At 41.0% G+C, this 27,265-nt stretch overlaps 1 protein-coding gene and 1 long non-coding RNA gene across 3 annotated transcripts in view; both read right to left on the bottom strand.

Annotated features, from left to right (window-relative positions):
• The window catches only part of LOC310895267, a 67,370-nt gene that overhangs the window by 23,247 nt on the left and 16,858 nt on the right, over positions 1 to 27,265 (bottom strand). The window lies entirely within an intron of this gene.
• On the bottom strand, positions 407 to 26,278 carry MAPK15 (mitogen-activated protein kinase 15). Of its 2 annotated transcripts, XM_083826326.1 has the most exons (13): positions 26,115 to 26,278; positions 22,640 to 22,738; positions 22,189 to 22,218; positions 19,753 to 19,843; positions 18,125 to 18,255; positions 17,803 to 17,966; positions 14,670 to 14,809; positions 12,557 to 12,614; positions 10,521 to 10,658; positions 9,553 to 9,658; positions 6,066 to 6,366; positions 5,449 to 5,600; positions 407 to 1,297 (listed from the first exon to the last, which is right to left on the bottom strand). In XM_083826326.1, exons 1-13 carry the CDS (start codon positions 26,181 to 26,183, stop codon positions 1,094 to 1,096), a joined length of 1,683 nt encoding a protein of 560 aa, XP_083682452.1. In that variant the 5' UTR covers positions 26,184 to 26,278; the 3' UTR covers positions 407 to 1,093. The 2 variants fall into 2 exon arrangements, with proteins under 2 accessions (XP_083682452.1, XP_083682453.1); XM_083826327.1 differs by lacking the exon at positions 18,125 to 18,255 and having other exon boundaries at positions 26,115 to 26,252.

The following is a 27,265-nucleotide window of genomic DNA, read 5'->3' as shown; positions in this document are numbered from 1 at the left end:
GGTGTTTAGGTACTAAAAGATAAAATGGATATGCTATCAATGGCAATGGTACTCATATCTTGCACTTTAGTGCCTGAATCCCCACTGTAACCACCATCCCAAAGTTCTGGAATAGCAATCACTTATCAAAGGTGAAGTAAAGTTTCAGGGACAGAGACTTCTTGTTAGAATTTAGGAGTTAAATAAGAAGAATGTATTAAAAATCAGCATTAAACCACGAAAACAGTTTTAAAGTTTACTGTATTCCTAATGCTGCCTGATGACAGCTTAACGATGTTGCAGCAATAGCATCTCTTGGAACATTGCTTTCTGTAAGAAAAAAAAATTACCATGATCTTACTCACTGAACACAATAACCCTTGTATTTCTCCCCCTTCAACAGACTGCAAACATCAATTAAAAGACGTTTTTTTCTTTAGTGCAATATAAAGAATTTATTATTGCAACACTTACAAAATATATTAATGCATGGTAGGTAGGGTATTCAATATTCTAACAGAATCCACATATATTTAAAATACTTCTCTACTTGATTTTGTTGAAGTAGGCCACCATTACCTTTGTTTATTCAGGTTCATTCATTTACCCTGAAAGAGTCCTATAGAAATTAGTGTATGAAGGGCTTTAATGTTACCTGTGAAGGGTTTGTTCAGTCTTCTTGGTCTTCAGCAAACAGTTAGTTACTTATTCTGATCAAAAAAAGTCTGGACTTAGGCAGTGCACCCGAAGCTGCTAAAGAAACCTGAATATATCTAAAGACAGTCAAGCATCAAAACATTGCAACTTTCTGTAATTTTTTTGCAATAATTAAAATGAGGAATATGAACTGACAGTATTCAATGTTCTCAGATTAGGGGAGCAAATAGTTCTGTGTCCTTGTCTGGGAAGACTGTAAGGCAAAGAGATTAGATTCTTTTCCCTGTTGGTTTGTCCAAAGGAAAGTGGTACATTGTTCCATGCAATGAATAAAGCATTTCTCTTCACCTGGGGTAACTGTAAAATTCCTGTTATATTTGGCTCTCACTTGTTGTTACTGAGTTAGGGGATTGATGAGATGAGCTGTATTCCACCTGGTTAGGACCCTTCATATTCACTACTCATGTTGTTGTGCAGAGTTTGATATTGGAAGACTCTGCAGTGCAGATTTACATATAGTTCCATAGGCCTGGGAGTAACTGCCCATTGATGCTTTTGGATCACCAGCAGCTCCCATATTTGCAGTAACCTGGAACATCTTTTTACTGGATTTCAGAAGGGGACGAACATCTTTGCTGTGAAACTGAGTATTTCTTGGATTCTGTGTGAGAAACAAAAACCAAGACAGTTAGAAATCTGTAATCGGCATTCTAAAATACAAGTAAGGAACAAAGAATTTGCTTCAGCTGTGGAATAGAACAGATCATGAACGTTAATTGACTAACAAACAAAATAGAGTGTTTCACAATATTAAGAACAGGGTGGCAAGAATGATGTGAGGGAGAAGGGTTTTAAAATGGGTGTATCAGGAATGAGTTAGCAGCATTGGAGCACTGGAGCAAAAGTTCAAAGGTCTGCTTGGCTAGTATCTTGTTTTCAGTGGTAGTGAATGGTTTAAATAAATGTACAAAAGACAGGTCATCCTCATCATTTCCCAGTACATCCTCCTGGCTTCTGCCAATCGAATGGCTTGGTGAGTGTCTGAGTTGGAAATTGCTTATGGGCATTAGCCCATGTGGGGAAAAGTTAATCATGTATTAACGCTTTAAAATGCATAATACATTACTGTATATATTACTGCAGCTTTAAAGGACAGCTGTTTCACTGCAGCTTATGCTTAGTGAACTGCTTTAGTTAACTGGAAGCCACATTTCCTCTCACTAAGTGTGGCACTGACTGCTGTTGCCCCAGCCATTATAGGAGTCAAATGGCTGAGAACAAGAGTTTCATGAGCCTGACTTGATACTGGAAATAAATGTAAAATGAATGTAGAGCAAGCTGGAATGTCAGAACTTTTCAGCTCCTGCTGAGGCTGACCAAGAAAGACGGAAAAGTCAACATTCACTTAACACATGATTAGCCACAGTGCTGATGAGCGCCCACCACAATATCTTGCCTCTGACAATGGCCAGTGTTAGCCTCTCAGGGAACAAATACAAAGCACAGGGCACATGTAGCATGATCCCAGTACCTAGGGAATCTTCAGAACACATTGTTTATATACATAATTGCACATGCAGCAATCTCCACAATCTCACATTGTGGAATTAATGGTTCCACACTTGTTCCTCACATGTGGAATAAATAGTTCCCTATTATTCACAGAAAGCTTTGAATGGGATTCCGAGACAGAAAGGCTGAAAGGTAGGTTGTTAGTGTGCACATGCGGACTTACATTGAACTTTGTAGAAATCATGTCTCCTTTGAGCAACTACTCGTATATATTTTCATATCAATCACAACAGATTGCTGTTACTGGCTGGGTTAGGGGACTGATGAGACAAGCTGTATTTCACTTGGTTAGAACTCTTTTGTATTTGCTACTCATGTTGTTGGGGGGAATTTGAAATTTAAAGACTCTGCACTGCAGAATTACATACAGTTCCATAGGCCTGGGAGTAATCGCCTATTGATGCTATTACTAAGAACAAGCTTGATGCTTAACATTGTCCTCAGCTTGTTTCTAGGTTGAAATAGTTCTGATCTTTCAGAGCTGTGTTCAGGGAAATAATCTGTTTTAAGGTATGATACTGTATGCTGATACAAAGCAGCTGATCCCACCTGACTCTTCTTTGACAGTGGCATCTGTCAGAATTTCTGTCAGAAGTCTCTTCATCCAACTGAACTGCACTTAGCATACCTTTTCAATGGTTTGGAACTCCAGCATGTAGATATTCAAGTATTTGTTTGTGGGGATGTGAGAAAGTCTCACAATAAATAATCCAATCTTTACTGTCACAAAAAGGGTAATTTGTGGTGCCTTATTCCATCTTCTTTTGCCATGAACTTCTGATCACCTTGTGTTGGCTAGGCTCTCCTTGAGTTTGTCAGCAGACAACTAGCTCAAGGAGAAAGAAAAAGCAGGGGCACAGAGTCATTTAAGAACCCAATGAGCATAGGAATTTGCACAAGGAAGCAAGAAGAGGGAGGAGCAGGGGACAGGACTGAAACCTTCACTGTTAAGCAACAGCAGTCCATTAGGTTGGTAACAAAGGTAGTACAAATTTTCCAGCTAAATTTGGAATATCCAACTGTGTCAATCAGGTTAAAAAAGGAGTATGCTACCTACGTGCTCTGGACTTCACACACCATCATTTAAGAGAATTTAAAAGCAACTGATCTGTGATTCTTGAAGTCAAAGGGAGCTGATGATGACCCGAACAATGCAGTGATTTGAAATGGTGTTCAAATTCTCACTTGTCTGAAGTGATAAAATTGAAAGTAGAATGGAGTCAAAATTAGACTGTCCTCTAGAAAAAGGGCGAAGGAAAGTATGGTCATAGATCTTAGCACATCTCAAAAGAAGTTGCGTTAAAAATTCAAGATGGGAAAAAGAAACAGGAAGAGAATTTGCAGAGAAAATTCTACCTTTTTTATTACAGTTAACTGATAGTTATGATCCATTGTGATTAATATTTAGAATGGAATAGAATAGTTCACTTGGAAGGGACCTTCAAAGATCATCAAGTCCAACCGCCTGACCACTTCAGGGATAACTGGAAGTTAAAGCATATTACTCCCCTGTGAAAAAAGGCAGAGAGAGCTGGGGATGTTCAGCGTGAAGAAGAGAAGGCTCCAAGGTGACCTTATTGCAGCTTTTCAATACTTAGAGGGGGCTTATAAAAAAGATGGAGAGCAACTTTTTGCTCGGTAAGACAATGACAGAGCAAGAGGGAATGGTTTTAAACTACTAGAGAGGACATTTAGGTTGGATGTTAGGAGGAAATTTTTCATTCAGAGGGTGGTGAGGCACTGGAACAGGCTGCCCAGAGAAGCTGTGGATGCTCCAGCCCTGGAGGTGTTCAAGACCAGGCTGGATGAGGCCCTGGGCAATCTGATCTACCACCTACTGTGGCATTCCTGCCCATGGCAGGGGGGTTGGAACTAGATGATCTTTAAGGTTCCTTCCAACCCAAGGTGGTCTATGATCCTATGATTAGAGAGGGCATTATCCAAATGCCTCTTGAACACAGACTGGCATGTTAACCACCTCTCCAGAAAGTCTGCTCCAGTGTTTGGCCACCCTCATGGTGGTTAATTTTTCTTAATATCCAGTCTGAACGTCCACTGGTGCACTTTTGTGCTGTTCCCTTGCATTCTATCATTGGTTACCAGGGAGAAGAAACCTATACCTCCCTTTCCATTTCTCCTGCTCAGGAAGTTGTAGAGAGCAATGAAGTCACCTCTTAGCCTTCTTTTCTCCAGACTAGACAACCCGAGTGTCCTCACAGGACATGCCTTCCAGCCCTTTTACTGGTTTTGTTGCCCTCCTCTGGACGCTTTCAAGTATCTTAATAGCTTTTGTATATTGTGGAGCCCAGAACTGTACACAATATTCAAGGTGAGGCTGCATCAATGCCAAGTATAGTGGGAGAATTGCCTCTTCTGGATGGCTGGCTATGCTACGTTTAATGCACCCCAAAATACAGTTTGCCCTCTTGGCTGCCAGTACACATTGCTGATTATTAAAAAAAATCCTGCTTATGAGGCAGAAAACTAGTATTACAAAAGGCTGCATTACTTCGTGTTCTCTAAAGTACCTAAATCCTGTATTTAATTTCAATGGTCATTCATGGAACTCCTGCATGAACCTGTAGGCACTGAAATGCTCTTACTCAAGTCAGAGATGACAATGGCTTCATTTGAAAGACTGCGGTTAGACTTAAAATTCCAGGGGAAAGTTTGTGTTTATAAACCCAGACTAGCTGAAGATCAGCATTATATATGTTGGAGATGTAAGGTTTAAGACACATCTCTTTCCTTGATGTTTCCTGGTCATTACATGGTCTTCCTCTCAACACGCTGCCTTTTGTACAGAACTTAGCTGAGGGTTGTAAACTTCATTAGTAGACATAACACAGGAAACGTAGGTATTGCATCACAGACGACTAGAATATTCAAGCTTCTGTCTCAATCTACTGCATATTAGAGGTAAGTTATGACCAGTTATTTCCAGAAACATCAGTTAGCACACTCCTCAGTGCTCTAGTAAAGGGAACATATTCAGTACAAGACCTGTACCATTTGACTGACACTAGATACAGGCAATGAAATTGTATATATCTTTATCATGTATATCTTTATCATAAGTAATTTTAACTGATGGACAGTTAGTAATTTAGTAACTATCAAAGCAATATGACTTGCCTCTCATGTAAGTATCTTTATGAAGCTGCAAATCAAGATATTTTTTGTCTACGTCATTTCGGTCCCTGAAAAGTTATCTGTTTTCTGTGCAGGACTGCTACTTACATTACAGAGGTTCTGTACACTTGTAGGAAGTAGCTGAGCATTTGCATTTGCCCATGTGATTTGTCTCCCCAGTTTTCCGTTGTTAGAAGTTTTTGCCTGTTGATGATGTGGTGCAGAATGGTTCCTGATCACAGCACCAGAATTTGCATTACCTGCAGGAGAAAAAACATGAGAGAAAGTAGGAAAATCATGAGGACACAGAACACACTAACTGAAGCAGGGACAGAGCGTAAACACTGAGTCAGCCTCTGCCACATCACTTCATCTCACTAATGGGACAAAAATATTCAGAATAAAATTAGAAAGAAGTTGCAAACAAAACCGGTTCCAAAGAGCAGGGGAAAAGAAAACAGCACCAGAGAAGTAACCGAAGAGAAAACAGAAAAGGAAAAGAGTCAAGACTGAGGCAGCCAAGAGCTAAAAAGAACATCACACACTCAAAACTCATTCAACAGTGTTTTGCTCGTATGTCATTTTCCTTCCACAGTTTCACTCTCATTTTGCCCTGTTAATTCTCTCAGTTTCTTTTTCCCCGTTCAATCTATTTTCCTCTTTCTTCCCCATAATAATGCCTCATTATGGTGGATTGCATCCAATTGCAGGATGGTAGTACCTACTTTGAATAGCAATGTGTGTTATAGGATTGTATATCACATTGATCCTTGATCTCTGACATAAAGATCTTGCTAAATCTTCACTCTGGATGGATACTTCCGGCTGGACACTAGTTGTAGTTCCACTACGCATTTGTGGATTTTTTAGAAGAGGTGGTGTTGGTTCTCTCTGGCTCTTCCTGGTGGGTAAAGTCACAGAATTGGAATATGGAAGAAATGGCCTGGATTGAGATTGACTTAGTTGAATGTTTTCTCTCTGCATTTGGTCCTTTGGATGGCTATTTACTTTTGTTTCAAGGATCATCTACAGAAAGGAAAAGTCAGTTAGACTTAACACAGCTACACAGCAAAGCAGAAGAATAAAAAAAAAAAAAAACGCAAATAATTTATTTCATGGGATATGTAACAATTATAATTTTAAAATTAATTTAGGGTTGGAAAGAAGATAGAAATAATATTCTTAGTGGAAAGAAAGAATGGACTGAAGCCTTAGGAAAAAGGATAGGGTGAACAGGCAACTTCAATGCATCTTTAGGGAGAATACCACTACATAAAGTTGCCATTAGCTACGAGAAAGGCAGAATCTATATGGCAAAAAATGGTTAACACTATGCTGTTTCTTACCATCTCTTTCTAGAATTTTGCCAAGTCAATTTTTAAATTGTCAGAGGAACATACATTGCAGTTAGTTCATAATCTCACCTACCTCTACATGGCTATTATCTAGCATTAGAATCCTTGCTGAGGTTTGGAGTCTTGGTACAGACAACCTGCTCTCACCCTCCTCTGATCACAGTCATGCCGAACTTGGCACACTGTTGTTAGGATTAGTCAAAATTTGTTTCTTAACCTTGTACCTAGATTATCTGTGAATGATCTACTGATGTTTGTAACATCTTTTCTACCTATACTCAGTATTCATTTTATTCAGTCATCTGCTCATGACTCCTAACACTTTTTCACAGTAGAGTTTAATTTTTTTTCCTTTAAAGACCTTAAAAGAAATGTTCAGTATATTCAACTTTTTTAAAAAACAACTTTCTTTTTCCTTTTTAAAAATTTTAATTGCTGTTCATAGAAGCAGTAACACTTTTTCTCTCTCCCTGGGAAGCTGGTCACCCTTATCAATGTTTCTCATTCTTAGATTTTCTGATCTCTAAGCTTCCTTCTCAATCTTTTCTTCCCACTGACATTCTTTCCAATGCCTGTTTTACTACATTCACTTTCCAGCTCCTGCTCTTCTCACCATCTTCCAGCTACTTTGCCTCATAATATTTACATAATATTCACTGGAAAAAAAAGGAAAAAAGCCCAAAACAATTTCTCATCCTGAAATCTTGACTTACTTCCACTTTTGCTGCTCCTTTTATTCCATTGTTAGAGCATTCACTGTTGCTATCCTCCTCCTACTGCCTCACACCACCATTCAACTCAGTCCATTATGTCCTACAATTAAATCTGATTTACCTTAATTTTGTTCTTCTTTCATTCCTTTAAACATTACATTTAAACAGTTACTTTAGTTACTTCTGTTCCCTGCAGAAGTTTCTCTAAGTCTTTCTCATCTTTTCTCTCTTGCTCTGTTTTTTTAAAGCAGATGTCATCTACTCATATTATTTCACCGATGTACCTCTCCACTGCCAAATTACTGTCAGCTTTTTATTTTCCTTTTGATCTTAACATGTCTACCAAATAGCATCAAAATACTACCTTTCCTTTCTCCCCTGTACAGCTAAAAGTCCTGTATCAGCTTTTTTTCTTCCTTGATTATTACACTATTTTCTGATTTTTCAAGTACTATTATTTTCCCACATTAATGTATTCACAATATGGCTACTAAAATATCGCTGTCTTTTATTATTAGCACATCAGCTACGCTTATCCTTCACTTGATCTTCCTCCTCTCCTCCTCTGTCAATGGTTCTGTAATGTGCAGAACTGGGGACAAGAGGATGGAGAGCAACCCCAGGGAAAGGGATCTGGGTGTTCTGGTTGACAGTTTCTTCACATGGGGGAATGGAGGGTGGGGCGCTGATCTCTCTTCTCTAGTGACCAGCAACAGCACCCGAGGGAATGGCTTGAAGCTACATCAAGGAACATTCAAGTTAGATATTAGAAAAAGGTTCTTCACTGAGAGAGTTTTTGGGCACTGGAACAGGCTCCCCAGTGAAGCCATTGTGGCACCAAGCCTGACAGAGTTCAAAAAGCATTTGGACAACACTCTGAGACATATGGTTTGACTTCTCGGTGGTTTTGTGTGGAGCCAGGGACTTAATGTTCACTGCAGGTCATTTCCATCATGTGATATTCTGTGATTCTGTAATTCTGAAACCTGACTGTTCTGTGTATGTGGTGCATCATGCAATGGCACTTGACTACTCTTGAGCAATAAACATAAATATGTGATAAAAGCTTACATGCAAATTCACAAAGGAGCCCAGAAAGAGAACCAGGATGGGGACCCCAAATAATACCATGCCAAGCTGCACTCAGGCCAATTCACAGGAACCACCAGCCAAAGATACATCTGCACAAACTGAGAGGAACACAGGTGCACAATGGCAAATGGGAACTCAAATTAAGGACTCCGGGGAAGCAAACACTTTGACTGGGCCCCTCCCAGAGCTGTCTCAGCAGAGCCATCAGCCCTTGGTGGTGATGTGATGGCTAGCAGATCAAGCCAGTCTAGTCAGTGAATGGCTCAAATAGTCTGGGAGCACAGAGGTGAGTGCGTCTCTAAGGGGATGAGAGCACCTCTGTACCTCTAGGTGTGAGAGCACAAGAAACATCAGCTAAAGGGCCTAGAAAATCCAGTGCAGCTGTATAGGTATGCGTGCATGGTCTATACCAGCAATCAGAGTAGGACTGCAGTCTCGGGGGCTCATATGTTCAAGTGCAGTAACTGGGGGGCCTAGGATCCAGAGGACAGCTACTGGTCAGACAGTGTTTGAGACCAGTTGCTGTAGGGATCCAGTGTGCACATACTCTCAGTAGCGGACTTCCATTTTGCTCAGCCAGAGAAGTGAGCAGGATGAGGCTATTGGTGCTATGTTTGTGTGAGTGTTCTGTCTGTCTGTCTGTGACCTGTGTGGCTGTCCATTTCTGTATGTATATATGTAGTGTGCCTACATTCTCTGTGTGCCTGAGCCTACAGGGAACACCTTCAGGCTTTCTACTGGCTGGATCTGGGGACACCAAGTGGCAACAGCCTCATTTCTTAGGCTGTTGGATCCAGCCTAATATATTTTCCTCTAACACAGTCTTTCTCAGACACCAGGCTTTACAGACTTTTCTTTTCCCAGTGGGAATCTAGATTTAAACACTTCTCTAAAAAATTATGACAGTATGATAAGAAGCACCAAGCTGTACCTATAAGTAAGCATGGAAGGGGAACGGAAATAGAAGAAAATGACAGAAATCAGTAAGTGTGTCAAGAATTACAGGTTACCTGGAGGACTGAGATTTCAGAAAATAGAATAGAAGAACGTACCTCATACAATTTATTTCGATATTCTGCCACAGACAACTGGATATCATCACCTAAAGGAAGAATCACATCATAATCCAAAGAGGGCTCCCTGGCGGGACAATGAAACCTAAGATGACAACACAATATAAAGTCACTAAGACTAAAAACAGCTCCACAGTTTAATATGGTATTACAAAGGATTGTCAGATCATCTAGTGTGATTTCTAGTCTAAATAGGGTTAGAGAGAGTTAGGATTTAGCTTTGTCTTTTTTTCTACCATGGATATAAAGGAAACTTGTTCCAAAAGCAGCTCTATACCATTTCAGCAGACAGCGGCAGAAACTGCACATTGATACATGTGCACTTGCAGCCCAAAAAGCCAACCGTATCCTGGGCTGCATCAAAAGAAGCATGGCCAGCAGGTCAAGGGAGGTGATTCTTCCCCTCTGCTCTATTCTCGTGAGACCCCATCTGGAGTACTGCATTCAGCACTAGGGCCCCCAGCACAAGGGCACAGAAGTATTAGAATGAGTTCAGAGGAGGGCCACAAAGATGATCAGGGGTCTGGAGCACCTCTCTTACAAAGACAGGCTGAGAGAGTTGGGGTAGTTCAGCCTGGAGAAGAGAAAGTGCCAGGGAGACCTTATAACAACTTTCCAATACCTAAAGGGGGTCTACAGGAAAGCTGGGGAGGAACTCTTTGTCAAGGAGTGGAATGATAGGACAAGGAGTAAACTAGAGGAGGGTGGATTTAGATTAGATGTAAGGACGAAATTCTTTACTCTGAGGGTGGTGAGGCAGTGGAACAGGTTGCCCAGATAAGTTGTGGATGCCCCATCCCTGGAAGCGTTCAAGGCCTGGCTGGGTGGAGCTTTGAGCAACCTGGTCTAGTGGGAGGTGTCCCTGCCCATGGCAGGGAGGTTGGATCTAGATGATCTTTAAGGTCCCTTCCAACTCAAACTGTTCTATGATTCTATATTAGTCTCACCTTTTCACATAAGGATGCTGAAGGGCCTCCTCTGCTGTCAGCCGTTTATCAGGGTTAAATACTAAAAGTTTCTTCAGAAGATCCAAGGCAGGCAAAGGAGTAGAGGATGGTAAAATCTCTTCAAATGTTACTCGTTGCCTAGAAGTCAGGAAAAAATGATATAAGAACCCAGTGTCTAACTCACAGGTAAGTCATGAATTACAGTTCTGGGAATCACATCAAGGTGACACCTGTCTCCAGAGTTCACTCACAAATAGTGTGTCATAATTCTGGAACACTCAAAAGCACAGGTCTGTGAGTATGATAAAGACTTTTACCTCTTTGGTTAGGTTTGGATTCCTCCCTCTCAGAGCTATGAACCTACATGAAGTGCCTACATAACTTTTAAGACTAGTCTTTCTCTTGTTTCAGTGGAAAGAGAGATACAGGTCAGTATGCCAGAACACAGAGTAATAATCAGTCTTGTGGAAGTACTTCTTCTCTTTTTTTGACAATGCAGGAAGCCCAGACTCCTAACTTGCATGTTTCAGTTGAAATGCTGATTCCATGAATCCAACCCTAAGACCACATAAATATATTTCTAGATCATTTGCAATGAAAAGATTAAGTTTAAAAATCTGGTTTTGCATTTTTTAAATCCTGAAGATATTTATTAACATAACAAACATGACAATATTTAATACATTTCATAGAATCATAGAATCATTTGAAAAATCAGTTTTAAAACATTATTTTTACTCATATTTTAAAACATTTTATTACTCCATGACAACATTATTTTTATTTAGAAAAATGATCCAACATGGAATTTGGATTTGGATTGAATGGCTCAGAAAAAATCATGAACAAGATTTCACTTGTTCTTTTACCTAGCTAGCGCTGTCTATCAGAACCTAGCCATTTGTATTCCATATTTTCAGGTGAAAAAAGGAGCATAAAATCTAGGTGTAGGACTGTCAAAAAAAAAAAGTGCATTTCAGCTAGGAATGAATGGAGTTTTCCAGTTGTTTTCTTCCACTGTGTGTAGAAGGTTTATAGAAACAAGAGAGCTCAGAGGTACTGCGTTGGGTTGACCCTAGTTGGCAGCTAAGTCCCTTGCTTGCTTACTCACATCCCCACCTCCACACCTCCTGCTCATTGACATGCAGCAGCCCCGTTACAGGATTCACTGAGAGGCTAGGCAGTTGTAGACAGTTGTTTAATCTCTGTAACCATAGCAGCTACACCAAAAGCACACTGGTACCCTTTTGAATCTTTGAAGTAGCCTCTCCTGCGGTAGTCTATACCAAGAATGTACAGAGCCTCTAGGCCAGCCACAATAGCATGCTTTGGCCACTCCTTGCTTGCTAGGCTCACTTTCTCTAACACAGACAACTTTTAGGAACCCACTGTCACTCCAGAAATCCAGATGGGTTCTGTGCCTTTATACCCTGATGGTATTAGGGTACACTGTGCACTGGTATCCACCAGAGCCTTATACTCCCCAAAACAGATATATCGGTAAGCAGTCAGAGAACTCATACCACACATAGCTGGGCTATTGGTAATGCTGAGTCCCTGATGAGGAGGGATGCCCATGTCACATATGAGTACAGAGTACTCAGAGACTAGTGACTAACTTTCTATGACCTTAAGAATGTTAAGTTTCCTAATTTTTACTAATCAGGTATGTAATAACTGACTAATTTACTTAAGCAGAATTATCAGGCTTTCCATGTGTGAACCAATGACATTAGATACCTAAAAAAGTCAGGATAGGAAAAATTATTATTTTGAGAAAGTACACATGACGATAGCTTCGAATCTAGGTCCAACCTCATTTTTGCTTTGTTACTCCCATACTACAATGTCATCGCTCTTCTCATCATTCTTTTCTTTTTAAACTTTACATCCCCTCCCTAGAGTCAGGTGAATGTGCAGAGAGCAGAAAGCATTTCTACTGGTGAACTCTGGAAGGTGAACAACAGGTGATTTTTTTGTCCACATTATACAGTAGATTGTTGACTTCTGAGACATATTTAATATACCCAGCTTACCAGGAATTCATGCGGCTAATAACTGAGGCCCTGTAATCTGATTGCATAGCCAAAATATCTGGAATAATGAAAAGATACCATTAATGCTAAGATTAGGGTTACCAGAGCTATACAGTTTATGAAGGAAAGCAAGTATTTGATATTAACATAAGAATCATAGAATCATTAAGGTTGCAAAAGACCTCCAAGATCATCTGGTCCAACCATATCCCCACCACTGATATCACCTGCTAGACCATGTCCCACCTTTTCCTAAACACCCCCAGGGACGGTGACTCCACCAGCTCCCTGGGCAACCCGTCCCAATACCTGACTACTCTTTCTGAGAAGAAATTTCTCCTAATTTCCAACCTAAACCTCCCCTGGCACAACCTCAGGCCATTCCCTCTAGGCCTATCGCTGGTTATCTGCAAGAAGAGGCTGACCCCCAGCTCCCCACACCTTCCTTTCAGGCAGTTGCAGAGAGCAATAAGGTCTCCCCTGAGCCTCCTCTTCTCCAGACTAAAGAACCCAGTTCCCTCAGCCACTTCTCACAGGACTTGTGTTCCAGGCCCTTCACCAGCTTCGTAGCCCTTCTCAGGACACGCCCCAGGGCCTTGATGTCTTTCTTGAAGTGAGGGGCCCAAAACTGAGCACAGTACTCGAGGTGCGGCCTCATCAGAGCTGAGTACAGGGGGACGATCACCTCCCTGGTCCTGCTGGCTACACTGTTCTTGATACAAGCCAGGATGCCGTTGGCCTCCTTGGCCACCTGGACACACTGCTGGCTTGTGTTCAGGTGAGCATCAACCAGCACCCTCAGGTCCTTTTCCTCTGCACAGCTTTCTAGCCACTCTGCCCCAAGCCTGTAGTGTTGCATGGGGTTGGTGTGACCAAAGTGCAGGAATCCGCACTTAGCCACGTTGAACCTCATCCCACTGGCCTCTGCCCATGTACACATCGAAAGAAGAAATTAGCCTAAGAAAGCTCATTAGGAAATCCTATGGAAGGGGGGATGGAATACTGACTTACAAATGCTCTTTCATGCTTCCTACTTACTTTTTTGTAGATTTCATAAGCATGTACTCTTATACCTACATACTTAGAAACACCAAGATATCTGAGGCAAGATGATCTGGCCTGAATCACTTGTGTTTTAAGCAGACTACAAGGGATACCAGCTATCAGTTTCTTCATTGCGCCTCTGGGGTTCTTTTTGATTGGTTACAATGAACAGTTGCTGTGGGATTTTAGGTTAAGTTGCTATTATTAGTTTAATTTTCCACATTTGAAATACTTTGAACATATGTCTATTTTGTACGTGTTTGTCTAGCAAAAAAAGAAATGTGTCTCACAACCTTCTTGCTGTGTTTAGGATACAGGACTTTCTGATGGGGAGTCATTTGCCCTGTGGTCTTATCAGAGTGCAAGCCTTCCGGTCACGACATTAGCAACACACTCTTCAATTATATTGCTGAGAATGGTCCTAAAATGCTATTCACATTTTTGTTATTAGTGCAGGCTATTCTTCTAACCTTAGTTTTGGTGTTTTCATATACATTTTCATCCATATTGTATTCACAGCAACCAAATCTCCAAGAAAAACTATACATACATTTAAACTAGATTAGAATTATCCAAAACATGTTCTTAACATAAAGTTAGCTATCTTTCTAAAAACTATTTGTTAGCTCAGTCAGAACATGTTATGTTGCAAAAGTTAGTAACCTGTATAGACTGTTAGACTAGAAGCTATAGAAGACCATCATAATAATAATCAATTTTGGATTTAAAATATATTTTCTCCAGCTTTCAATTCTGTATTTAGATTTCCAGACCGAAAAGTCCAATTTACTGTTACTACAGAAGTCCCTCTGCAGTATGGTACTCCGTTTTAAACTGTTATCATCTTACAAATCTCAAAAATGTTTTCAAGGCCTGGTTCTTGTTTCTCATCTAATCAAGTATAGGCCTATTTTCCTCTAACAATAACATTTCACAGATAATCTTCAGCTTCCTTGGGAAGATGTTAGAATAACCTACAACAGATATATTCTTCCTGATCCAGCCGGGCTGCTTGCTTTCACTCTTTTTATCTCTTCTCTACATAACTTTCTCCATAGAAGAGTCTTACCTTCTCGGGATGGGGCAGGAATGACCCGCAAGATCTGCTCTATTTGATTCACTGTTGATGTTCCAGGAAAAAGAGGTTTCCCAAGTAGCAGTTCCCCCAGAATACAGCCAATGCTCCACATATCTACCCCTTTAGTGTAGCTACAAATAAAAGAACAGAGTTAGGTTTATTTTTCCAGTACCTGGTATTCATATCATCTACATTACCTTATTTTGCTAGAAAAATAAGCTTGATTACTCCTTGAGTATGAATGCTCACAGGTTTTGATTATAAAGTGAATGACACTGGTGAATTATGAAAGTGGCAAGAGCAAAACAGAAAAAAGACTTACCATATTAAAAGTCTATTCTATAAAACCAGAAAAGGAACTATATTAAAAGTGAATACTAGGATAAGGGAATATATACATTTCACACGATCAATAGTGAAGATACAAGCTGCTGTTTAGAAACAACTGTTAAGAATCATAGAAAGGTTTGGCTTTGCTTGGTTTCTCCCTGCAGATGCAAACTGCAGCTCTGCACTCTCTCTGTGAAGCCAGACCTTGCTTCCAGAGGTCATGTATTTTCTTTTTCTTCCCTAGTTCCAGAAGGAATTCCCTGTTCAGCCAGGCCGGTCTTCTGCCCCATTTACTTGACTTGTGGCACAATGGGATTGCCTGCTCCTGAGCTTTTAAAAGGTGGCTCTGGAAGAGCAATCAGCTCTCATGGGCCCCTGGACTCTCTAAATCCAATTCCCAGGGAACACTGCTAACTAGCTCTCTGAGAAGCTTAATGTTTGCTCTCTTAAAGTCCAGAGTGGCAACTCTGCTGACCTTTTTTCTCCTTACCCCCAAAATTTTGAACTCCACCTTGCCTGCCCTGCCTATCCCTCCTGAACAGCCAATAGCCCTCCATCCCAGCACTCCAGTCATGGGGCTCATCCCACCAAGTCTCACTAATACCGATGATATCATAATTCTACGAAAGGTCCAAAGTTTCCAGTTCATCCCATTTGTTCTTGATACTGTGTGCACTCTTATACAAGCATTTCAGATGTGTTCCTGAACTTGCAGTGCTCCCTGGAGTGGCATAGATGCTCCTATGAACCTTGCCACCCTAAAACAGTGCTGTACCATCCCTTGGCTTAACCACAGTATCCCTAATGGTACTCCCACATCAATCCTAGTTTAAAGCCTTCTCAATCAGTCTTGCCAGGTTACAGGCCAAGAAACATTTCTCCCATTGACAGAGGTGGATCCCATCAGGCTACATCATTGGCACCCACATGAAAGAGGAGGAGTGGATAATAGTCTAAAGGCTGTATCATGCTCAAAAGCTATACAGAGATATAATCTGAAACACAGATCTGCACCAGAAGGAGGAAATTTCTGAAACAGAAATCATTAAGAAAATGAAAGCTGAAAGCTAACTTACCTAAGGCAATGATCTTACCTTTTTGCCTACTAGATAGATTCATATGTCCTAGCAGTATTTGTACCAAGCTGCACACACACACAAGATTTCAGCTCCATGCAGTCTGCTCTTCTTTTTTGAATGCCATCTCATTATATACTCCTTTCTGCTCTCGAACTCTCCGTCTCTCCAAGTGAAGACTCAGAATTGATGACCATTTTCTCTCACGCTGTCCTACATACTTTAGATTCTCTGTTCTGTGCTCACCCCCCCACCTTTTCTGTGTTTTTTTTTTTTCTTTTTTTCTGCTATATGCTGGACTACATATGCTCATCTGGAAATATGAGACCTGATACTGACTTAGATGCTACAGATCATATGATGGACCAGGCTAGTGAGCCACAAACTAATATCACAGACAATTAGGTACTATACAGTAACTGGTCTACAGTAACTGTCCATGTACAGATTCATATCTCACATCTTATCTACCTTTAAGGTAGGCAGCTCACCTCTTTCCTAGAAAGTAATAACCTTCAAATGTCCTGAAACATAACCTGGCAAAAGCTCTTTCAAATGAGAAGTTGCTAAACAGAAGCTAGCTTACATCAGCCAACTCAAAAAGACATTTGGACTGCGGATGACTATGCACTCATCCAACAAAGCCAAAATATGTATGAAGAATTCTGGAAGACTAAATACCACTTCTAGAAATGGGATGAGAAACTCTGAAGTGTTAATAGTAGGTCTGTTCTCATAGCTTGATGGCTAAATATGCTTCAGTGAGTTGTAAAGAAAAAGACAGTTATGCTGTGTGCCCATGCATCACATAACAGAATGGGAACATCCCATAACAGTTATTCTGCTTTCTGTTATTGCGGCAGCAAGCAGAGAAGGAGTGGTATCATCCCAAATGAAGCATCTACAATGAAAGCAAAAGATTAATAATTTCAATTTCCCTCAGCTAGCTATGCATCACCCTCATTGGAAATTGATAGAAATTATATCTGCAGTCTTCTTGCCGTATTAGCTGTTACAGCTGAGACAAGCTTCTTTTCACTTCAAGTTTCTTTCCCTAGTCCTAGAAGGAGAGCAGAAGCTGCAGAGTTCCTTAAGCAAGTGAGCAACCAAACATAAAAGACAGTATGAACAAGCAAAAACTCAAAAACCGAAAAAAACCTTCCCCAACCACCCACACTCCCCCTCAAAAACAAACAAACAAACAAACAAAAACCTACAACAATAGAGAAGTATCAGCAATACTCTAGGGAAAATCCTCTTTAGGGAAAAGTGGAATAGGCTAAAACTTTCAACTCCATTGGCAGGGAAAAGAAAAGCAGTGCTTGAAAAGGAGCAACAAAATGAAGACGAAAAACCTGCTTCCTGGGGTCCTTAAAGAAAAATTTGGAAAAAGAGGACTGAAGTACTCAAAATTTTGTAAAGATGCAGATTTAAGGGGATAAAGAATAAGTCTGGTGGGAAAAAGGACAACAAACAGATGAGCTGATAATGTAGGTAAGTTGGCAATCTAAGAAGCCAGGGAGGAAATGTACATGAAATGAGAGATTTTTCTGTTGCAGAACAGAAGTTTAAATGCATGCTGAGGAAATGAACCTGTGACAAGACATTGCATCTGGTGACATCTGAAATTAAAAGATTTAAGACTTCCCAGTCAATTACTTTTCCCAGCAGTGAAGAAATTATACAATCCCATCCCTTTACTCATAACAAGCAGTTACCTCCGAGAGGAAAGTAAGATCTCAGGGGCTCGGTACCAGCGTGTTGCCACATACTCTGTTAAGGCAGGGTTGCCTTGATCCTCATTCATGTGACACAGAGAACGGGCCAGTCCAAAATCACAAAGTTTTACAAAGCAGTCTGCATCCAGCAAGATATTTGAAGGCTGAATTGAACAAAGGAAAATTAATAAGCTCTTTACTCTCTGAATTGCAGAAGGTTATTATCAAGGTTCTTATACTAGTCTCATTCTTTTCATACTTTTCCATTTAGTGTTTAACACAAAACTTGAGTGAAGGATAAAGACTAGTGACTGAAATATACCTTCTGATCTCTGTGAATAACATTTCCTGAGTGGATGAATTTAGTTGCTTTCAGAAGTTGGTAGAGAATGTAACACTTGTGGATGTCTTTCAGTAAATTTCCCTTCTTAATCACAGCATGTAAATCTGTCTCTGTAATACACATCAGTAAAGGATTATCAAGTTACGAATATGTTCCTCAAAACAAGGCCAGAACAGACCATTGTACAAACTGTAACTTTCCAAGTGCATTCTCAGTGGAAGTTAACACTTTAATGACTGATAGTACTGCAACAGAGTCACAGAATCATAGAATCTCCTGAGTTGGAAAGGACCCACAAGGATCATCGAGTCCAACTCCTGGTTCCACATGGGACCACCCAAAAATCAAACCACCTGTCTCAGAGCATTGTCTAAATGTTCTTACACTGGATGTCCCTAGAGAGCCTGTTCTAGTGCCCAAACACCCTCTCAGTGAAGAAACTTTTCCTAATATCCAACCCGAATCTCCCCTGATGCAGCCTCATGCTGTTCCTTCCAGTCCTATAAACTGGTCATCCCCTCAACTCCCCCTCACGATGAAACTGTAGACCACGATGAGGTTGCTCCCCAGTCTCCTCTTCTGTAGGCTGAACAAACCAAATGACCTCAGCCACCCCTCAGATATCTTGCCCTCCAGATGCTTCGCCATCTCTGCAGCCCTCCTTTAGACCCTCTCTAATAGTTTTATGTCCTTCTTATATCTTTATGTCCTTCTTCCAAAACTGCACACAGTAATCAAGGTGAGGCTGCACCAGCACAGAGTAGAGTGGGACAATCACTTCCCTTGACTGGGTGTGTAGTAATGCTGTGCCTGATGCACCTCACGATACAGTTGCCCCTTTGGCTGCCAGAGCATGCTGTTGACTCATATTCAACTCGCTGTCAACCAGAACGCCCAGATTGCTTTCCATGGGGTTGCTCTCCAGGCTTATCATCCCTCAGTCTGTACATATATCCAGGTGCAGAATCTGACACTTAACTCTTGTTGAACTTCATGCAGTTGGTGATTGCCCAGATCTTTAATTTGTCAAGATCTCCCCGCAAGGCCTCTTTACCCTCAATGGAGTTAACAGCTCTTCCTAATTTAGTGTTGTCCACAAACTTAGTATACCTTCGAGTCCAGCACCCAAGTCATTTATGAAAACATTAAAGAGAATTGGCCCTAAAATGGAGCCCCAAGGAACCTCACTAGGGACTGGAATCAGTATGAGTCAGCGACTGCAGTCTCTCTGTATTGTCAGTTCAACTTGCTGCTTATGCTACAGTAATTGTTCCATTATTGCATAATTTTCTTACAGTAAAACTGCATGTAGTCTCTTCTATATTCTATTCTATTATCTCTTCTGTCTCTGTAAGCCTTCTAATCAGTTGCTCGCTGCCTTCCTTCTTCCATCTCAACCAGCCAGTTCTCTCATTCCCTTCAAAGGTTAACAGCTATTCCCATCTAATCACAACAGGTATACACAAAAAACCTGTATTGCTCCAACTTACAAGTCTACTTACATGAATATTCATGTTAATCATTAACACATTACTACCACAGGCAGGAACAAAGATAACTCATAAGACAGGATGCATTTAAATGGCTGACACAACACTAAGTCTCACCCATGGACTCAAAGATGAGGTAGATGTCTTTGTCATTCTGAGCACGGATAACATCAAGCAGCTTGATGATATTTGGATGTTCTCCAAATTCCTGCAGAGGGAAGAGACCCAACTGTCAAAATCAAGTGTCTTTCTTCTGAATCACCAAAAGTAGTATAATTTATTTCATTTTGTAATATTCTCTAGCACAAACATTAACATGTTATTTCCTTCATTATGCTTCTACTGAAATACTGAAAATTTATTTAAGCTTGCTCCAGTATGAAACCAATCAGTCTAAAACTCTGTATGATATATAAATTAGTACTAAAAATCCCTCTACAGCATGTATGGATAAAATCTAGTCAACATTATGCATCTTATATTTCCTACTGAAGGTAAAGAATTATTGTGGTAGTGCAAATTTAACAGAGGTGCCATCACCATTCATAATTAAAAATCCCAACCAACCAGAAAGGGTTTATTTGAAGGCAGGCTGAAGCACTATATAGACTGCAGTAATTGAACTGATTGCAATGGGAGATCAGACAGCCACCATACTCAGAGATACAGAAATACAAGTATATTAAACTGGGGATGAATTCTGTCCTCACATTTGCAGATTGACAATACTGTCAAGACCATTTACTTTGTCCTCAACCTTAACAGCTTTTTTCCTATAGCTAACACCTCTTCACAGCTAGAGACACTGTGAACACTTCACAATATGCCAATATTTTCATGAGCTACCCTTTGTAGAAAATACTACTTATCACTCAGAAAAGAATCATCAAAATGCCCAGATTGTGAATCAACGTTTCTCAAATATAATGAACTTCATCAAGTGCATCAAATGTCTTTATGATAAACATACAGATGAAACTAAGGAATCAATATGTACAGGAAGGAATTTGCTGAGGCAAGCAATATAAGAAAAACATCCAGTTACCAATGAAAGAATATTTTTTACAACTTTCACCCTCTGATTTCTCAGTCCTGAATTTTAAGTTAGAGCTTAAAAAACCTTCAAAAAGAGTAGGTGTAAACTAAAATTCTTAAGACTATTGAGAACCAAAAGCCATGAAAGTACGGGCTTAATGGCACATTAACCACCTTCTCCCAAAACGTCTTGGTCTTTCCTTCAGGAGAGATAACCTCCTATTTCTTTTCACAGCTCTTCCTCCATCCATCTACTCCAGAAGTGCTACACTTTCAGAGATGATCTAACTCAGAATCAACCTCTCAGAAACTATTCTCACATGTTTGTAGCTCTTGACTGTTGCTTTTAATTCAGGCTTAAAGAATAATTGGAAACTTAAAAATCTCATATCTTTCATACTAAAACTCGACAGTCATAGGAAACAGCCTATGAGCCCTGCCTTGTCTGTGTCTTTAGCTAATCATATTTTAACAACATTATCGCTATTCCAAAACATTGATGTTTCTACATGGTAAGTTTATGGAGGAATGGACAAGTAATTTTAATGCCACTGCTAAGGTAATTAGGCCCAGCGTGTGGTTAACTATATTCAAACATGAGCAGCTGTAAGTAATTTCATACAGAACTTACATTTTTAGTTTTGTTTTGATTACTTCAAGTGGTCAAGTTTCTTTCACACAGAATCACGGAATCACAGAACGACAGAATTTTAGGGGTTGGAAGGGACCTCAAGAGATCATCAGGTCCAACCCCCCTGCCAAAGCAGGTTCCCTAGAGTGGGTTGCCCAGGTAGGTGTCCAGATGAGCCTTGAATATCTCCAGAGAAGGAGACTCCACAACCTCCCCAGGCAGCCTGTTCCAGTGCTCCGTCACCTTCACCGTGAAGAAGTTCTTTCGCATGTTGGTGCAGAACTTCCTGTGCTCCATTTTTTGACCATTGCCCCTTGCCCTATCCCCACAAACCACTGAAAAGAGGTTGGCCGAATCCCACTGTCTCACACACTTAAGATATTTGTAAACATTGATAAGATCCCCTCTCAGTCTTCTCTTCTCAAGGCTGAACAGATCCAGGTCTCTCAGTCTTTCCTTATAGGGAAGATGCTCCAGGCAATGTGATGTGTTCTTTCCATGTGATGGAGGAAAAACATTTTGGCATGTAATCTTCTTACATGCCCCAGCCCCATCTCTGAGTAGTGGCATTTAAAATTTAAGAAAAATACTTTCCGTCACAAGGAAGGAAGAAGCGACAGAAAGTGCAAATCTATATGCTGATCACAGAGAAGGTATATGGCTAAAAAACGGTGAAAAAGCAGGGCATGTCTAAAGGGAAAAACAAGACCAACTCTCCATTTCATTCCAGTGCTTTTGCCCAGTCATGCAAAGACTCCTTGTCAAGACATTGCAGAAAAGAAGTGAAAAGAAATGTCAATGATGATCATTTTGAAAAAGGATGGGAAGAAAATATGTGAACAGAGATAATTAAAAATCAAAGAGTAGGAGGAAAAAATGGACCTTACCCGTAGGAACATAATCTCTCGAAATGTTCTCTAGAAATAAACAAAAAACATTTATTATCATATCAACAGAATGACAAAAGAGAGTATGGACTTCCAATGAGAGAGTTAAACCCATTCTCATTTCTACGGTAAATGGAAACTCCATGTGGTAGGCAGGCTTGGAAAAAACTGTTTGCTCCCTAGAGAGTCACAAGTGTGCTCTAGACTAGGGAGAATCAAATTGTGCATGCCTATAAAGACACTTTTTCCTCAGTGACATCAAAAAGTAGTCTGTAGATATTAAGATATACAAAGCCTGACATTTATTGCTCCTTTTTATCCTATTGTAGCTGTAGACTATATTACTACATAACTGTCAAATAACTAGTATCTTTTGGAGACATAAATCCTGAAAGTATTGATGAATTCCCACCATATCCCCTCAGGACATGTTATAAGAATGATACCTCACCTGAGCATCTGTTCTGTTCCTGAAGGCATCAAAAATCTTTTTAACAGCAACTATTTCCCCTGTCCTGCGATCAATTGCTTTCCATACAATGCCATAAGCCTAGGGAGGAAGAAGGACAAATGAATAGTGTACTACAACATCTTACACTGAGTTCAAACCTTCAGCACAGAAGCAGAATGAACTCAACAGAGAGCTTCAAATCACCAGCTACCTAGAAGAAAGAGAAACTAGGCCAATAAGTACTACTTGGTTGATATGAGAACTACGAACATCCATATTGTGTCTGACCAAAGGACCACAAGGTCCAGCATCCTGGCCCCCAAAGCAGCCAATAGCAGATGTATATGAGTAAATATATAACAATGATCCCCCTTTACAGCTTCCTGGCCTCTAGTTATTTTTGGCTGAGGATCTACCTGAGCCAGAGATAGTTTCAGTGTATTTGACAAAGTCTCCACAGATGTGTCTTCCATTAACATGACAGTTTCCTCTTCACCCCATGCTGAAATATCAACAACAACATGCTGTTCCAAGGAGAATGTTTTCATCTCTAAGAAATAAACCTTGTTATGACATAGGAATCACTAGATCAGATCACAATAGAATGTTCTTCCTATTTCTGGGTTATGATTTTGAATAAAGGCATAAAAAGATGACTCTAGTGACTATAAAACAACCACAAGGTAAAAACTTATGGAATAAGTTCATTGTATGGGAAATATCTTCTTAGTGTCTATTGGTTAAGAAATCATCTTCAACCATCAGACCCATGACATACAGCAAACATCATCAACATACACACACAACAATAGCAATACATCTCATTAGCTGTATTGTATTAAACAGGTGTCCATGCACTATATTTCCAGAAGTACTTATCGCTGTTCTGTTTCAGCACTGCCATGACTAATCCTAAACTGCCCTATCAATTAATAGAACTTCTGCTGCAAAACACAGGCTTGCCATATTAAGAATGTCTTTCCTAAAACAGTTGAACTTCCTATTCTCAGAAACCACGCAAAAGGAGAGAAATCTAAAGAGTATAGTAAAATGAAGTTAAAATAATATAAGAAAACAGAGAGAAAGGATATTTCCAATTACATAGCTGATGTGACCAGAAATAGACATCTATCGCTCATACAGATAGGTTTGTCTGCTTAAGATCCTGAACAACACATCCTCTCCTGAAAATGAAATGGAAAAAAAAAAAAAGACAACACAATCGCCAACAACCTAGTACTAAAACACTGATTTGATGTACATATACTCCAATGGCTTGCACTTCATGATGCATAGCCAAGGACCTGAACCCATATTGCAGGACCACAAATATTCTTGGAAGTCTGCCTTGATGTCACTAACTGAGTATTTAAGTACAAAAATCACTCACTATCATATACTGGAGCTATTTTACTTTGTAAAGATATTTAAACATTAACTGGGCAACTGAGTGACAAATGACCCTGATGTGCAGACATAAGGCATTCCCTAGAATGTGGAAACTTAAGATTCAAATCTATGACCCCAAAATAAAAAAAAAAAAAAAAAAGAGATGGTGAAGGGCGTAAAGGGGAAGATGTATGAGGAGTAACTGAGGTCACTTGGCCTGTTCAGCCTGGAAAAGAGGAGGCTGAGGGGACACCTCATCGTGGTCTACAGCTTCCTCACGAGGGGGAGTGGAGGGGAAGGCACCAATCTATTCTCTTTAGTCACCAGTAATAGGACCCGAGGGAATGGTGTCAAGCTGAGGCAGGGGAGGTTTAGGCTAGACATCAGGAAGAGGTTCTTCACTGAGAGGGTTGTTGCACACTGGAACAGGCTCCTCAGGGAAGTAGTCACTGCACCAAGCCTGTCGGAGTTTAAGAAGCATTTGGACTGTACACTTAATCACATGGTCTGAAGTTTTGGGTAGACCTGTGTGGTGCCAGGAGTTGGCCTCGATGATCCTTATGGGTCCCTTCCAACTCGGGATATTCTATGATTCTATGAAAATGGATCTGTACCATAAGGTAAACTGAGTAATCACCATTTGCAAGTATCATACTAGTTAAAACAGTCATCTAGAATAGGGAAAACTCAAGATAAATTTCCTGTTCCCTCAGTAGACAACACAGCTTTTAACTTGAAAAGATTATGAACAGTTTAAATTCCCTTACTATGAAGGAACAGCTTATCTCCCTTGCTGCTGCACTTCTCTGCTCTATTTTTCTGGGCAGTCCTCACCTGTTTCAGGGCCTTTCAACAGTCTTTTAAGCACTCATATAAGTTCATCAGCTGTGGAATCTTGCCAATACATATAGGGCTTTCTGCGTATGAGAGGCAGAAAATGCAAGTATTTAGGAGACTGGCACTACCTGAGTTAAGAGCTTGACAAGCAGTTTTGATAATGTCAGTGGTGGCCTGAAGCCACTAAAGTCCTTTAAGGACGCCACTGTATGCTTGTGAAACAGTTTCCAAATAGAATCCTCAATTTAATTTTTCAGATGAAAGAATAATGCCAATTTTGTTCAAAGAACATAGCACATTAAGATATATTACATTCAGTCAGAGGGAGAAAGCTGATAAGCACTAACAGTATGGCTGCAAACCTCAAGTCAGAGGCAAACCTGGAACTAAATACAGCCACAGGAAAGATCTTGATTTCAAAATGAGAACAGACAAAGCATTGTCTTAGTGGATAAGGATGACAATGTGCCTCTCTCAAGTGCCCCCATGTAATTGCACATGAAATGCGTTAACTACTGCTGTCGACACAGCTAAACAACGGCAAAGAGTTGCCAGAACAGAGAAAAACAGCTAAATCAAGAAGGGCTCAGAGACCAAGACAGATCCTAGAAACGAGCTTTGGCTCACATAAAAATATGTAATTTTATGTGAAAAAAATTACTTGATGTGGCGTTATACCTTAAACAGTGGATTTACAGTAAATGTGAAAGAATTTGACAGATACAAACAGAAAATCTTTTTGAGGCTCAGACTCATTTCACTAATAAACTAGGTGTACTATGTGTACTAGCATTGCTTTGTGTGGAAACACAAAAGTATAGCATAAAACATGCAAGTGGGAATGGTTCCCAGTAAAGTACAGAAAAAAAAAATCTGGTGGGAAACTTAGACCTATTTTCAGTTTCATATGCTACAATCATAACATTTTAATTACTGTTTTTTTTTAAGAACAAAAAGAAAAAAAGTCCCAGAAAGTTATCGATTTGTTATTTGTAATACGATTTGTGATTTTTAAAGGTTTAATAAGCATTACAAAGCCCTTTTCTTTTTTTTTTTCCAACTGGCTTCACTCCGAGACATCCAACACTAGACGCGGTTTCGGTCAGAGGCAGGGACCGGGGCCGGAAGCGAGACCGAAGACAAAGCCGCCACCGGCCTGGGCACCGGCCCGGGAAGGGCGTGCCCGCGCTACAGCGCAGGTCCCCGCCGCGCAGCTCCCCAGGCTCCCAAGGGCCCCCGAGGCGCTCACCCCCTTGCCCAGGCGCCTCTTGATCTCGTACTTCTGGGAGACGAGCGCCTCCACCTCCGGCACGCTCATGGCGGGGGAGCCCAGGCAGCAAACGGCGCTGCCCCGCGCCGCACCCGCCTCGTTGGTTTCCACTGCTATGGAAACAGCCGCGCCGGACGGCGCAGGCGCAGAGCGCGACCCCGGCCGGACGGCCGGCGGCGGCTGCCGTGGCGGTGCGGCTGCCCCCGCCTCCTGTCCTCCCCGCTCCCCCTCGGCGGTGCGGCTGTGAGGAGGTGTCGCGGGCTGGGCCGCGGGTTCGCGTGGCTGCTGGTTGAGGGGGCGGCTGGCGGAGCGCAGCGTGGCCGCCGGCGGAGGGCTCCCCTCAGGCAGCGGCGGGTTGTGGCCGTGCTGCCGATCGCGGCTCCCAGGGGTGCGGCGGGGGAGTGTAAAACGTCTTCAGCGTATCCCACCCTGCGCCTTCGTCTTAGAAACTTTTAATGAGCGTGCCAGTGTCAGCGGGAGCTCTCTGACTTGCTCGCAGCACCTGCTGTCATTCCAATGCACAGTAACGTTTCTTTTTTTTTTTTTTTTAAATCTATCAGTTGTTAGTGGAAATGCCTACAATGCAAGTCGTTTCTTCCTACCAGTGTGCTCTGGCAGATATTGTTCCCATAATATCCATGCTGACAAACTGATCTAAGTATGGATTAGCTAAGTGGATGGTTAGATGGAGTGAAAAGTCAACTGCTGGAATCAGACAGCTGTCATCAGTGACACAAAGACCAGCTGGAGGTCAGTCACTATAGTGCTTTACACCAGGGTTAAATACAGGGGCCAGTACTGTTTGGCTTTATCATTAATCATCTGGATAATGTGCTAGAGTGCTGTCTCAGCAAATTTGCAGATTATATGAAACAGGGAGGAGTGGTTATTACAGCAGATAGTTGTGCTACTATTCAGAGGGACCCTGACAGGCTGGAGAATCAGGCCAAGAGGAACCACATGAAGTTCTACACTGAAAAATGCCAAGTTCTGCACTAGGGGAGGAGTAATTGTATCCACCAGTACAGGCTGGAAACAGATGGTCTAGAAAACTGCGTGGCAGGAAAGGACCTGGAGGTCCTGGTGGACACCAAGTTGACCATGAGCCAGTAATGTGGCCTTCTAGTAAA

The sequence above is a fragment of the Anser anser genome (genome assembly GCF_964211835.1).
Source record: "Anser anser genome assembly, chromosome: 2".
Classification (NCBI taxonomy): Eukaryota; Metazoa; Chordata; class Aves; order Anseriformes; family Anatidae; genus Anser; species Anser anser.
The sequence above is the reverse complement of the archived record's forward strand: the minus strand, read 5'-3'. Positions and strand labels throughout refer to the sequence as shown.